We start from the raw sequence: 14,330 nt of genomic DNA on the forward strand, positions 1-14,330 counted from the left end.
GCTGCCTGAGCAGCCAATGTGCTGATCATCATCAAGCAAATGGCAATTTCCATCCACCCGGCGGTAAACTTGTTTGCACCGCCAGTGAAAGTTTTGCCTTTTGAAGTTCAGGTTTTCAGCGGCTTTATCGTTCGTCACAAAGTAACAAGGTTTCAGCGAGAAAGCCTCCAAATCAGACACTTTAATCATGCAGCACACAAAAATCCAAAAAACACTTAAAATGACTCTTTCAAATAATCCCAGTTTGCTCAAAAAGCAAACAGGTTTTTATAGAAATCACAAACTCAGGAGCTTAGCATAACAAGACTCCACAGGATTCAGACTCTGCTGGCTACAAATATGCATTCAGGTGAAGACGTCCAAAAAAGTTTCGTTCCCTGCTCCCTTATCCACAAACGGGTCATCACAGCATGTAGCTTCACACGTTTGTTTTTAGCATGATTACACACCAGATGCCCCTCCTGAGGGATTTGTGTCTCCAGCTCATTGGTACAAATCATTTATCACAAAGACAGTGCCAGCCAGCCACGCCAGTGCTGTCTGTCAGCTGTAGGCTGCTGTAGAAATACACTGGATTTCTACAGCATCGGCTGATATATTTTATATTTATTTACATACTTCGAAATCTATGGTTGTAGCTTCACCGTGTGCACAGCTGTGATGCTGCTCTGCTACATGTGCTGCTGGGAGCTGAAGCAGATCTGCCATTATCAGCTGATATATTGTTCTAATGCTTACCAATAAAGAGTGTTTGCTTCTTTGTAAGTTTATTTGCCTGTACACACACACACACACACGTGTGTGTGTGTGTGTGTGTGTGTGTGTGTGTGTGTGTGTGTGTGTGTGTGTGTGTGTCTTGAGTCTTTGAAAAAGAGGTCATGGGTTAAGCCCTCGGTATATTTGGGGGATTTGGGAATCAGCTTACAAGGATTTTTCACTCATCATAAAAGCACAAATCATGCTAGGTCCATTTTGAAAGCCTAGTTTGAATTAACCTCAAGTTATACCGGCCTATTAGACATTAGGGTGCTGAGATCTACACAAAAAGGAATTGAATTAAAGTTAAATGCATGAACAGGTTCAGATCTTAGCTAACAACCTTTGTGTCTCTGAAAATCCTGGTTGTAGCATTTTATGGTGCACAGTGTATTTATGCATTGCTGTGTGCACAAAGGCTCTTAACAGAAGAAAGTCTAATGTAATTTTCTGTTTCAAGGAGTGTGAAAACACACAAAAAGAAATCTTTTGTGTTGTGTACACGGGGTGACTGTCAAGTTTAGAGGTATGGGGCACCTTGTGATCAGATCAGAGGTGTGGTGTCATATGTGTGGCTTCCTGCCTGATGAAGATTAAAAACCTCACATGTCAACACCTTGCACAATTACACGGCACTTTTTTTAAGGGCGGCATTTAAACCATTTTCCAGCTGCTGTCAAGTGACTGATTCACACATTTATTTTGGTCAAATGTGCAATATAAATAGCTCTGCTTGTTATGAAGAACATTTTTGCAGTGACTTGTCTCCCACAGCATGAGTGTGTGTGTCTGTGTGTGTGAGAGAGCGCTCCCTCCCTCCACCTCTGCCTGGCTGTCAGCTTGCCTCGACCACGTAGCAGCTTCCTGGCAGCGGCAGCAGCTTGTGTCTACTCTCCCTCGCTCTCTCTCTCTGACACACACACACACACTCAGTGTCAGTAGCCTATGTAGAACCGCGTAGCACCACCTTTGGATTTTAACCACCAACAGCACCAGCCCAAGCGGCAATGGATCTCTTTGAATTCGACTTTTTCAGAGACTGGGAGCTTGAACAACCATGGTAAGTCCTGTGCGCGCAGCTTTAGATTCTTATGTGTGTGTGTGTGTGTGTGTGTGTTTATAAAATGCATGCATATGTGTGTTTATTGTGGAGGGATGGCCGGACATGCTTTCTGGGGTATAAATAAAGATTCTTGTATTTTTGTCTGGAGATGCAGCCAAACTGAGTCTCGGAGAAATCGCGCACACCGTCTTTCTTTGTCACCGTAAAGCTGCCCTTGTTGCTGGAGATGAACCGGGAGGCATGCACACACACACACACGCACACACTATAGGCAGCCAGTGCAACGCCGGCTTTTTACTGTTTCGTTGTGAAATAAAAATAATAATAAATAAAAATAAAACGTTCGGCGTAAACGTGAGACGGGGAATGTGGCGGAGCGCTGAGCATGGAGGGATCGGCGTAAACGTGAATGAACTGCGTCCCCACAAGTTTGGGCAGTTTAGTGTTTGCTCCATTTCAGTCCCTAAAGAATCACGTGTCCTGGTGACATTTCAGTTCAGCTCACCTGGTGCAGCGCAGGTGTAAAGGCGCAGCGTCACATCCATGGAGGCATAGCGATGGAGTGATGACGCTCAGTCAGTGTTTGGCCGTGTGTTGACTGAGCATCACTGCAAAGTGGTTGTTACTGTAAACGCTTAAAGTAGATCATCCCCATCTTTAAATCCAGTACTGTTGACAGCATTGAGAGGTCTGTATCAGCCTCGTGTTGTTTGGCACACTTGGTCCTTTTTTTGTTGTTGTTGTTGATTCAGAGCTGAACTCATTAGTTGACAGTCAGGACGAACACTTGACTGTAATTTTAAAAGCAGTAAACATTCTTCTGGATCCATCCAGTCTCACTGAAAATGATCCTCAGTGAAAATCAGCACATAAGTCAGCTGGTATCTGCTCGCTGTTTATATATCAGGACCTGATATCTATGGCAAGACATTAAATGGACTGTTTCTTATGTAGCACTCAAAGCACTTTGTTCTACATCTAAGTGCTTTCTTTCACTCACACACACACACACACACTCTGATGAATGCATATGCATCAAGAGAAAGTATCTTGCCTGAGGAGAATTTGGCACATAGACCGGAGCAGCCAAGGATCGAACCGCCAACCTTCATGAATAATAGATGACCTGCTCTACCTCCTGCCATCCTGTTAAAGTGCAGCACACGAGTGGCACAGTGGTGAAGCGGTTAATACTGCTGTCTCACAACAGGAAGGTTCTGGGTTCGTCCCTTCCTGGGACCGTTCTGTTTGGAGTTTGCACGTACCGTCTGTGTGGGAGCTTCCAAAGGCTTAAATGTTAGGTCGAGACTAGAAAAGTGCATTGAGGTGATGCTTTCTAACTTGAATAGCTGCATAAAGTAGATTCATTTCAGGACATGTTGGGAAAATGTTATAGTTCACCAATAAAGAAAAACATTTAAGATGATGTTATTAATTAGATCTCTGCTGATCATAGGGCGAGAAAAGGTGGAAATCATGGACAGGTCACCCATCACAGGGTTAACAAGCGAAATTACAATTTACAACCTCCACCAGAACCTTCCTGCACTGAATCCCACACATTTATATTTTGAGGCTTATTTTTACTTTGACCATCCATCCATGACTTACTTCTGGATGGTCCGGTTGCTTATTTTGAAAATCCAGTTGCTGCTCCAGGCTTTACAGTACAGTGTTTCCACATAGGCGGGCTGGTCTGGTTGTCGTGACAGTCCTCGAATGTGTCCGATTCCCCCTGGTGTCTGGAGATGTGCTGTGACTTGGAAGGCCACATAAAGCAGATCTTGCTGGGTTCCCAAAGAGCACAAGGTCTACTGTCACCAGCTGTAGTCCAAGACACTGGAACTGAAGTCTCCTGTTGCTCTATTGGATACTGTCACAAAGTATTTATGCATTAAAAGGCATGGGTGTGCAGTGCAGTATAATTGTATGGGAGGCGACAGGCGCCGATCACTGCACCACCACGCTGCCCCTTTATAAAACTCTAAAATCTGTATGATACTATTAATCAGTATCAGTGGTACTCTCATCTATAATGAAAGTCATTCTTGTGGATTCTGCTCCTCCTGCATGCCTCTGTGAAGTCATTTTCTATGCAGTAGAGGACACAAGAACAAAGAGCCACATGGGGAGAAGTGCTTTTTAAGGCTTTTAACACTATGGAGGCCTAAAAAGATGCTGGGGTTTTCAAAAAGATGATAGAGAGGCTGGAATCTGCAAGAAGTTAAACATAATTCAGTCTCTCAGCGTGATTTGGAATTTATTCTCGCACTCATTTGTGCAGAAACTGGGCGTGTGGAAAGTAATGGAGGGGCAATTTGAACCTTTCAGAACACTTTGTCAGGCTCTGGTTGTACTGGTGGGCAGCTTCCTGTTGAGGTCACAGCTTCAACTGCAATTCATATTACAATTTTTTTAAAATTCAAAGTAATTAATTTTGCCTTTCAATCAGCCATTTATCATCAAGCCTGGAATTTTTTAAAATAATTGCTCCACTTACCAATTCAGCAATCTGATGCAGAGTCATGTGCACGATCAGAAACAATGCAGGCAGAATGCTTCATACATGCCGTCATGTATGCATGTCATATCTATATAAATATATATATGATTTTATTCTTCTGGATCAACAGCATTTTTAAAATATCAGCTTTTATTAAAAGATTATCAAGTGTCTCACTTCATGCTGCATATTTCTTGTCACTTGGTGGAAACATTCAGGAGGACTGTAGGAAGTAAGGTCTATATAACAGTCAGCCTTTCCAGTCTAACTGTGTATTACAGAGGGAGCACAATAACTTGGCAACCACGCTGCTGTTTTGAATGCGTATTCCAGCAGGGAGAGTCTGAGTGGGGAAAGTGACACACACTGCTGTCCCTCAGCAGCTACCGTGGAAGGGCCCTGGAGCAAGGTACTTAACCCCCCACTGTGGGAGTGGAGCTGCTCAGGGCTCAACAACAAGCTCGGGGTGTCTACACATGTAACCCTCCCCCTGCCACCACTCCATCACGCCAGAGCTGTCAGGTGGTCCTGATGGGAAATTGGGCTCACACTGAAACGGCTTTTAGGCCAGAAAGAATATGAAGAAAATACAAGAAAATGTTTTTAGGAAACTGCAGAACAATGAAGGCAGCTTATGTGTGTCGATCAGCTTCTCCCTCATTTAGAATTAAACAGTCACAATCTGGAAACATCACGCCAGGTCTGTTTATGTAGCTGTCTGTGGGTGTATTACAGCCAGCACGTGCCACCCTAGGGGTCTGGACTCATCCAAGTGCCCTTGAGGGAGTCACAAGAAGCTGGAAGAAAAATGCTTTCTTCTATAGCAAATCATATTAACGTGTCAGATGCGATCCTAATCTTTTATGTTTGTAGAAGAAGAAAAATGGAGCACTGGGGGTCCACAGTGTAAGCAATGATTTTATTTATGAGAAGCCCTACGTAGGGTTGAAGCACCAGGATTTGCCAGTTTCCTTCGCAGTGCTGGTCATGTTGTTAAAGTGTGGCACTTTGGCAGGGCGTGTTAATTTCCTACTCACAGAAGTCAGTAGAGTTGGCTTATTTAAACCTGCAGATTGTCAGTATATTGAAGAATTTGAATCAAATCTTTATTTTGAACAATTTCTAATGAACATAAAAACTGAATGAACCTAAATAGAAAGGCGTCATATTCACATTTCCAATTCAAAAAGCAACAGAAGGAAGCAAACGTTGAGTAATTCTCAGAGATTCTACAATAAACTGGTGGGAGCAGCAGGAAAACAGAGTCTTGTACACTTGCGTTTTTTTCCTGTAGTACTCGACATCAACTGCACAACAGGTCTCTGCCTCACTACGTTCACTAGCTGTACTGATAAGAATCTCAGACACCATCAGTGTAGAAGTCTCAGCTCTAGCTCAACACAACAGGAAGGAGACTCTCCTCATGGAGCCGTTCAACCCTTTACAAGTACCAACTGTGATTCTCAAACAGGGAGGCTCCTATATGATTAAAATAAAAGCAAAATGTAATGATTAAAAATGGTCCTATATGTTTGTTCAATCACATCAGCCATCATAGTCAACATATTGCAACAGAAAATATTCAGGCTAATTATTTTTCACCATAAGCAAAACAGGCAAAGTTTTCCAATCAGTAGAAGTGCACAATCCATCCTGGTGTCTTGAAAAAGACAAATCCCTTCATGTGTTAAATGTATCTATTTAAAAATAAGAGTGCGTATGAAATGTACCTGACATTTCAATGTCGTCAGTTTGGAAGACACAAGATGATTCAAAATCAAGTTTAATCTGACAATCAGATTGTCAGATTTAACAATACCCCACCCACGTGCTCTTAGTTTGTTAACTCTTCAATTTATGAACTTATGACAGGTGGAAAACCATAGAAGACCTAAACCTGGTGAAGTCTAAGTCATCACAGGTGGTAACCGTTATCCTTTATTTTGGAGATTTGGGGAAAAAGAAATGTGAATAGCTTTCGATGAGAATGATTCTTTCCCTGATTTACAAGCCTTGGAAGAACAGGTCAATACAAAAAGATTCATCTAGCCCTGGGTTAGAATTAGGGTTAGGGTTGGAGAGGGCTCATCACCAATGACGGCTTAGACCTCAGAGGGTTAAGTAAAGACCATCCAAAAGCACCGTTACCCAAACAACCATAAATCAATAAAAACAGCTAAATAAATTCAGCTGAAATTCAATTGAAGCATATTTCAGTTGAGAATGGAGGCCAACTTTTTTATGCTTTTCCTGTCCAATATCGTCTCTTAACCATCGGCTTGTACCAACATCTCTAAAAGCCGCTTTTGATGTTGCTGGCGACTCTGTGCTAATAAATGTTCAAATGGGCTCAGCTGTCCAAGTTGATAACAAAGATAACGGCACCGCTGGAAGATGGGAACCAGAATGCAGCGAGTTATTTTCAAATAGATCTTCCTCCTGAAATTTTACAATGGATTTTACAGGCATAAAAGACGACACGCACCTTCAATAGAAACCACGAAAATCACTCAGATTGGAGTTAAAAGTCTGTCACGCACCATTGATGTGTGGCTGGTGTTTGACAGTAGATTTTCCCTTTAAGAAAAAAAAAAAGCTGAGAAAGAGAAAACAATCTTGAAGCTCCCCCCTTTGTTAAATCTGAACGAACACTGTAGGTCTCCTCCTCCTCCTCCTCCTAAAGAAATACCCTTTCATCTCTTCTCCTCTTTGTTGCTCTTTCTCCCTCCTCCCATCTTGCCTCGTTTCGTTCTCTCGCTTGGAGATCTGAAGGCTTTTGTATGATTGTAATATGGCTTGCATTGAGCGTCGCGTGCTCCTCACTGTAATTGCCCATCATGTAGCCGGCTAATCATGGCAGTGGAATCTGGGGGAGATCGCTTTGAATGTTAATTGATGCTGATGGTGATTGGTTGAACCATTTAAGTAGTTAATTAGAGAATTGATTACACATATCCTCAGCATGCAATGATAAGTTTCCAGCTGCGTGTTTTGGAGCCTAAAAGTTCACATCTGCGGGAAGAAACACCGATTATTATTCTTTTTTTATTATTGTTGTTTAAATGCTGGAAGACAAAGAAAAGATTGTTGTTCAAAGGTGTAATCAAAGCTCTCTTTTCAGAACAATCCGGGGGGAAATACACCATGGCTGTCCCAAATATCGTGTTTCTCTTTTTTTGTATTAACGACTAAATTATTGCGTCTTCAGCTGGGCGGGGGAGGGGGGTGACTTTGTAAAGTAATTTGTCTTTTGCATTTAATAATTAAAGATATTTTTACAAATTTTATTTAAAATCATCATACATGTAAAGTTAAATTAAACAGGTTTGCTGATAGTCAAACTGCGGGGCTGTAAAATGAAGCCAACACAACACAAAAGCAAGTCAGTCCACATAGGCTCGCCTGCTTAAATCCCCTCTTTACATCAGAATTAAACATGTTTATAATGTGATAGAAGTTGGATACTTCCCTGTTCCCTGTTTATGATAATAGTGTGTGTTTACGTCTCCATTTTAAGTTATATGAAGGTTTACGCCTGTTTGTCATCAACCACCTGTGCTGACTGACAAATGGTTATTGGTATAGACGAGTGGCCTGTGGTGACTTTTACAGAGGGATTGAACACTTTAATGCCTTAATATTATTTAACTGCAGGTTAAACTCACTGGGCAAGCACTGCTTTCCTTGCTTGCCCAGTGAGATCCAGACTGATCCATTGAACACTGATGACAGAAATTATATGTTTATTCTATGTATTTGTTAAAAATAATTAGCAGGTTGTCTGTACCTATGTGATGCACCAACTGTATGGATGCACAATTCAGTTCACCAGCCTAATTAACATGAGCTGATTGCCTCCCCACTCTACCGTCTCATCCAAAATATCATCGCTTATTATTCCAAAACTTCTAAAACTTGAAAAGTGGCACAAATGCTGAACTCAAGGCTTTAAACCAGTTGTTTACAAACTAATGGGTGATGTCATGGTGGCCATGTCCATCTTTAATGTACAGTCTATGTTGTTATTTCAGCTATTTTATCACAAAGTGATGAATGATGTTTGGTAATTTTATAGCACTTTTCTAGTCTTACTGACTATTGAAGGATTACAAAGATTATTAGTAGCATTCCTACAATCACACACACACATTCACGTGGCAGATTATTCTATGAACTTAAAACGCTTTATCTCTCACACATACATGCACAGAGAGACAGACTGAGGAGTGAATCAGAGACAATTTGGGGGTTTAATAACTTGGCCAAGGAGGCTGTGAGTAATTCCTTGTCCTTGTGTGTCGTAGTGGAGTAGTGGCAACTGTTTGTCCACAAAGGTGCTAGATTTGTGGATTCCAAAAAACTGAATCCCACAGTAGATGATTAAATACCCACCAAGCCATCAAATATTCAGAAAGTTGAATACTCAGGTCCGGCTCTTGAAAACCTACAAGAAGCGGTGATGGAATCTTTGGGGAAAGGAGGTGACAGAGTCAATGCATTCGATGTTCATTCTCACAGTCTGGTATTCAATCTGCCATCAATCCTCCCAAGCTCTCAGTCAGCTCACTCACACGTGCAAGCTCAATAAGCGCAAAATCATTCATCACACACTGAAATTTCCATCCTTGCTGTGTGATCGGCCTAGGCTTGCCAAACCAGCTCCACTTGATGATACTTCACACCCACATCATCAGCAACTCAGAGGCTGCGAAAGGAAGCTGTGTCTCATCCCAAACTGCCAAGAATTCACAAACAAATGCTTCAACCTGACAGCAGATAACACTGAAAGAAATCTTCTAACTGGGAAAAAAAAAAATCCATTTTATCCCATACTGGCGGTACAGTTATCCCACAGGGCTGTGAAGCGCCAGCTCTGTCAGCAGGTGTGAAGAAGCTGGTAAAAGTAGCCAGATCACCTGGACTCCATCTGGGAGGAAACAGTCACTGTCCGTGGTGCTGAAAAAACAAACAAACAAAGAAAAAAACACTCAAAGCATCTATTTTTTTTATCTTTATTATATTCATTCAAAGCTACACAAAAAACCAAATACCCTCATGCAAGTCAAGATCAAATCAAAGGTTCACAACAAATCTGCTCTGATAATAAAAGCAGAGATGAAGAAAAAGGAAGCAACTCAAGGTTATAAAAGGAAACTTTGCTTTTTCAAAAGTGTTTTATACATTTTACTCAAACCATAAATAAGGCAGCATTAATTTCATTAACCATCTACCAATCAAATAATCTTATATGGGATAATGTCAATGTCAGTTTTATTTCTACAGCACGTTTAAAATCAACAAAGACATCACAGTTAGTGAACAAGAGAAAACAACAGAAAGGTAAGAAACTGTCACTAGTACTTAATATTAACATTATTAATATTATTCAGAATTATTATTATTAAAAAATAAACAAGCACTCCCTCCTGACTGAAGACTTGTCAAATATTATTACTTCTATAGTTATTTATCAAAATATTTACCATGACCTGATAATGACGAGTGCTGGAGGACTCTGTAGAACACTTGAACACTGTGAAAACACACATAAAACTGTATTACTGGCAAATGGTCCCTAAAATATTATAAAACATATTCTGCAAAAATGTTCCTCATCTGTGTTACATGGATCAATATTACTCCTGCAGATGTTTAAGGCTGAGCTAATCTTAAATACATTTTATTCTGTTGTAATTCTCCAGCATAGCAGCAGAAATAAAGGTTTGTGTCTTTAGAACTAACTTCTCTGTCATTAAAGTGTGTGTGTGTGTGTGTGTGTGTGTGTGTGTGCGTGCGTGTGTGTGCGTGTGTGTGTGTACGGGTATTAACATCTTCATGGGGACCAAAAATTGATAGTTTACTATACTTGTGGGGACAAACAGCCCTCGTAAGGACCAAAATCCCGGTCCACACGAGTTTGAAGGCATTTTTGAGACTCAAAATGTGGTTTTAGTGTCAGGGTTACAATTAGGTTATGGTTAGGTTTAGGGTAAGGATCAGGGTTAGGCATTCATTTTTTAGGGTAAACGGCTAGGGAAAGCATTATGTCAATGAGATGTCCCCACAAGGATAGAAATACACAAGTGTGTGTGTGTGTGTGTGTGTGTGTGTGTGTGTGTGTGTGTGTGTGTGTGTGTATTGGGGGTGAGCGGCACCTTTTATCAAGGCTTATCGGAGATAGTTGCTTAGACTGACAGGGGAATTGCTAGGAATTCAAAAACCTGCAGAAAAATCTTCAACAATACATGTGAAATGTTCCCAAAGCTTGCAACCATGTAGAACAATCTGCTCTTCTTTAAGCTATTTTTTGGTCTCCACCTACTAAACGCTGCAAATGAAGCATGTGATTGACCAGAGGCTGAACCAAAAAGTTCAAACAACCCAAGAATGAGTTTAAAATGTTCTTCAAAGTTCTGCAGAAGTCATACTTCTTTGTGGGTCTCATGGTAACAATTGACATTTTTCACTATGCGCAGGGCCATTAAGAAGCACTGCTGATCAAATATGTTTGATTAGCGCTGTTATAAGATATTGTTTCCAGATTTGAAAGAACTTGTCTGATTTGATGTACACCAGAAATCTTACTACATTTCTGCCAAAGAGTCAATTGTGAGGAGTTGATCCATTGGAGACTTTGATGTAAAATTATACAGATGTGTCTTTGTGGCAGTGTTTACATTTCAACAAGGAAGCAATGATCAGAATCTCCAAATTAACTCGAAATATTGTCTTAGCTTAGCCTTTAGGATTTAGTGCTCCACACTGCGAGCTGTAAACAGATAATACAACATATGTGATGTATTAGGATCCAAAATGAAAACATAAAGCTAGATTAACTGAAGAGTTCAAGTGTTTTACTTATGTTTCAGATATTATTATCACTTACTACTCACAGTTTACACTCTGTTTTAGTCTTTAAAGATCTTACAGCCTTGAAAAACGACGCTGCTGTTTTTCATTGAAGTACTGAAAGAGAAAACTTAATTGCATTATTCTTAAGAAACATAATTAAGTTGATGAAGCCTTTGAATTAACAGTTTGACACACAATCCAATTATGTTATCACATTACAGAACTCGTACAAAGACAGAGGTCAGCTGTTGAAACTTTACTAGCAGGTAAACTGAGGCTCAGTTGAGGATTGGAGTAAAGACATTGTAGGATTTGCACACGCTCCATATAAAGAGCTAAACCATCTGTTCACTTTCTTTAGTGCCTTATAAGAAAATTAAGAGTAACCATCTGGATGGGATATAAAAACCCTCAGCAGAACATTTATCTTTATCAGTGTAAGCATACTATTGGCCTCCCTCTACTGCTGCGGACTCTATTTTGTACGATGCCACAGAAAATTAGCCCAAAGGACGCCATACTCAGTAAGGTGCACAAACTTTCTTTTCAATTGCATCAAATCTCTGAATAAATCCAATAAGTGTTCAGTTGTGGAGTGAAAAATTGCATTGAGACCCCTCCAAACCTTTTTAGTCAGTTATCATAAATAAAGAGAGTTCACACAACAAATTACCACGACAAGCCTCAGATGGTAACACCCAAAAGGCACTGAGTGGCTCAATGAGGTGCGGTAAAGTCACTCATGAGTGCAGCCGAAGTACTTAGACAGAGATATCTCTCTCTGAGCGGCAATATTGTTATTTAAAAAAGCAAACAGTGTTAACACGTAGGTGAAGAGGCTTATGAAATAAACAGGTAGTTTCACATCGTTCTGTTAATGCTGCGCCAAAATCACAATTGCCAATACTAAAAGCCCTGTAACTGTTAATTAGACTATAAAGCTGAGCATAACTGTACAGAACTGAAACAAATCTCTCCCCTGGGATCAGATCTGTTGTGCTGTAGCTGCTCTTCTGTTATCGGCATAGTCATTGTCTTAGAGTGTTTCCCACCTCTTAATGCTCGTACTTACCTACGTTTCTATTGCCACAAGTCGTTTTTTATGTCTTTTTAAAGATGAGTTTTGTGGTAGTTTTTTTATCAGACAACGCACAGAGGAGAGATAAAGAAAGCATGAGCTGCGGCGGAATTTCTGAAACACATCTAAGCAGGGGAGCATAACTCATCAGGAAATAACCTGAGTGTTGCATATATCTGAAAACTGTGCCATAGCGCTTTCTAGTTCTATAAAGTGTACGTGTTTATTTAGTAATGACTTTATTTAATAAGCTCACTATTTGCTTAAGATAATATTCATTTTTTTTGGTGGAATGGGTCAGATTAGCTAGAGAGCTTGCTTGAAATTACATCCCCCAGTTTGTTGTTAAAGCTAATTAAGAATTTGTTTAATTAGTTGATCAAGTATTTGCTTGGAGTAACGTTCACTAATTTGTTGGGAAATTCTCATTAGCAATTATTGGAATTAGTAAGCAGTGTTTGCTCCGTAACACTAATTCAGGCAGGAGAATGATGTGTCATGATAGCAGGACAATATTGTTATTACGTTACATTATCAGGAATATGCGATAACATTGACTTATTAGTTACAACTTGGAGTACACGCTTAACCTGAGCTTAACATTTTATGTAGAGAGCGACGCATTCAGTGCTACAACAACAGTCACTGCTACTAATTAAATTCATTTATGCATTTTTTCCCATCTGAACTGTTTTGGCAGGAGTTCCTTGTTTCAAAGGAATTTTGTAGATGTGTCTGGTTCTCAAAGTATCAATAATTCATTCATTCATTTATTCATGTTGTGAGCAGTTTTGTGTATGGTCATCAGAGTACTCCGTCTCTATGATGATGAAGAAGGAAGCAGGATGTAAGCGTTAGCTCGGTCCACAATCGCTCACTCATGCTTACTCCATATTTAATTCAGTTTATTTATATAGCGCCAAATTACAACAGTTGCCTCAAGGCTCTTTATATTGTTATGTAAAGACCCGACAATAATGCAGAGAAAACAGAGAAAGCCCCGACGATCCAATGACTCTTTTTATGTTAAAGTACTTGGTGACCGTGGGAAGGAAAAACTCCCTTTTAACAGGAAGAAACATCCAGCATAGTGGACTAAATAATGAGTTTGCCATTTTTTAGCACTGCCAAATGGATTTAATATACCCTGTACAGACTGTTCAGAGTATCCTACATTACCTCTCACTGCTCAAGAACAGAAGACCTTCGGGCATTTCACTAGAGTTTCAAAAAAGAGAAAATGTGCTCAGTATATGTATTTGTTACAGAAATATTAAAAATAAATGTTCGTAGTGGTGGATGCTATGCTTAAAAATGTGTATCCCAATATGTGACTGTATTATTTCTGTATTTATAAAATTTTCCTATAAATATTGATTTGCTCTCCTGATATTTAAACTGTAGTATTGATATTTTAACCTTTGCCTAAAATGTGTTATTTATTTACAAATAACACATTTTAATATAAAGGTTTTAAAAAGAAAAGAATAACATAAAACCAAAACAAACCCAAATAATTTTCTTAATTAAGCTCCATTAATGTTTGACAGCAGAGATATGAAGTGTGGCTTTGAAACTGTCTTCATGTGTTTCATTCTTCTGCATGTGGTCAGAATATGTAAAAAAGTGAAACTTCCAATCTGCACATATGGCTCCTTAACTGAATAGCATCAGCAAGGATTTTTGTTTGTTTGAGCTCATAAAATAATCTTCTACACATAAATCCATCTACAGGTTTATCAGTCAGTGAGGGATTTCTGACACAATCACGGATTCTCCCGCTCAGTCGAGTTAGCTGTTAGCTAGCTGCACACTTCCATTGGTTAGACAAAAAGCATTGCAGACAAGGGAAAATCTACAAATGAGGTTTGTTGGTGAATTGTCCCTTTAATAATGCATAAAGGGGAAATTGTACTACCTCTGTCTACAGTATCTTTTACACAGTTTTCCATGGCTGGACCTTCTTAAAAACTAAATTCAACCACGTATGCAATAAAAGTCGTGACTGGGCACGGCATTTCAGTAGGTGTGTGTGTGTGTGTGTGTGTGTGTGTGTGTGTGTGTGTGTGTGTGTGTGT

General features: G+C 39.9%; 1 protein-coding gene across 1 annotated transcript in view; it reads left to right on the forward strand.

Annotated features, from left to right (window-relative positions):
- The first annotated feature begins 1,604 nt into the window (after positions 1-1,604).
- aff2 (AF4/FMR2 family, member 2) overlaps positions 1,605-14,330 on the forward strand; it is a 195,966-nt gene continuing 183,240 nt past the window's right edge. Inside the window, exon 1 of the mRNA XM_013908962.1 lies at positions 1,605-1,816. Coding sequence (XP_013764416.1) covers positions 1,764-1,816 — 53 coding nt within the window. The 5' untranslated portion in view covers positions 1,605-1,763. The remainder of the gene's footprint in view (positions 1,817-14,330) is intronic.

Source organism: Pundamilia nyererei, unplaced genomic scaffold, assembly GCF_000239375.1.
Source record: "Pundamilia nyererei isolate P.nyererei 1_Seehausen unplaced genomic scaffold, PunNye1.0 scaffold00001, whole genome shotgun sequence".
Taxonomy (NCBI): Eukaryota; Metazoa; Chordata; class Actinopteri; order Cichliformes; family Cichlidae; genus Pundamilia; species Pundamilia nyererei.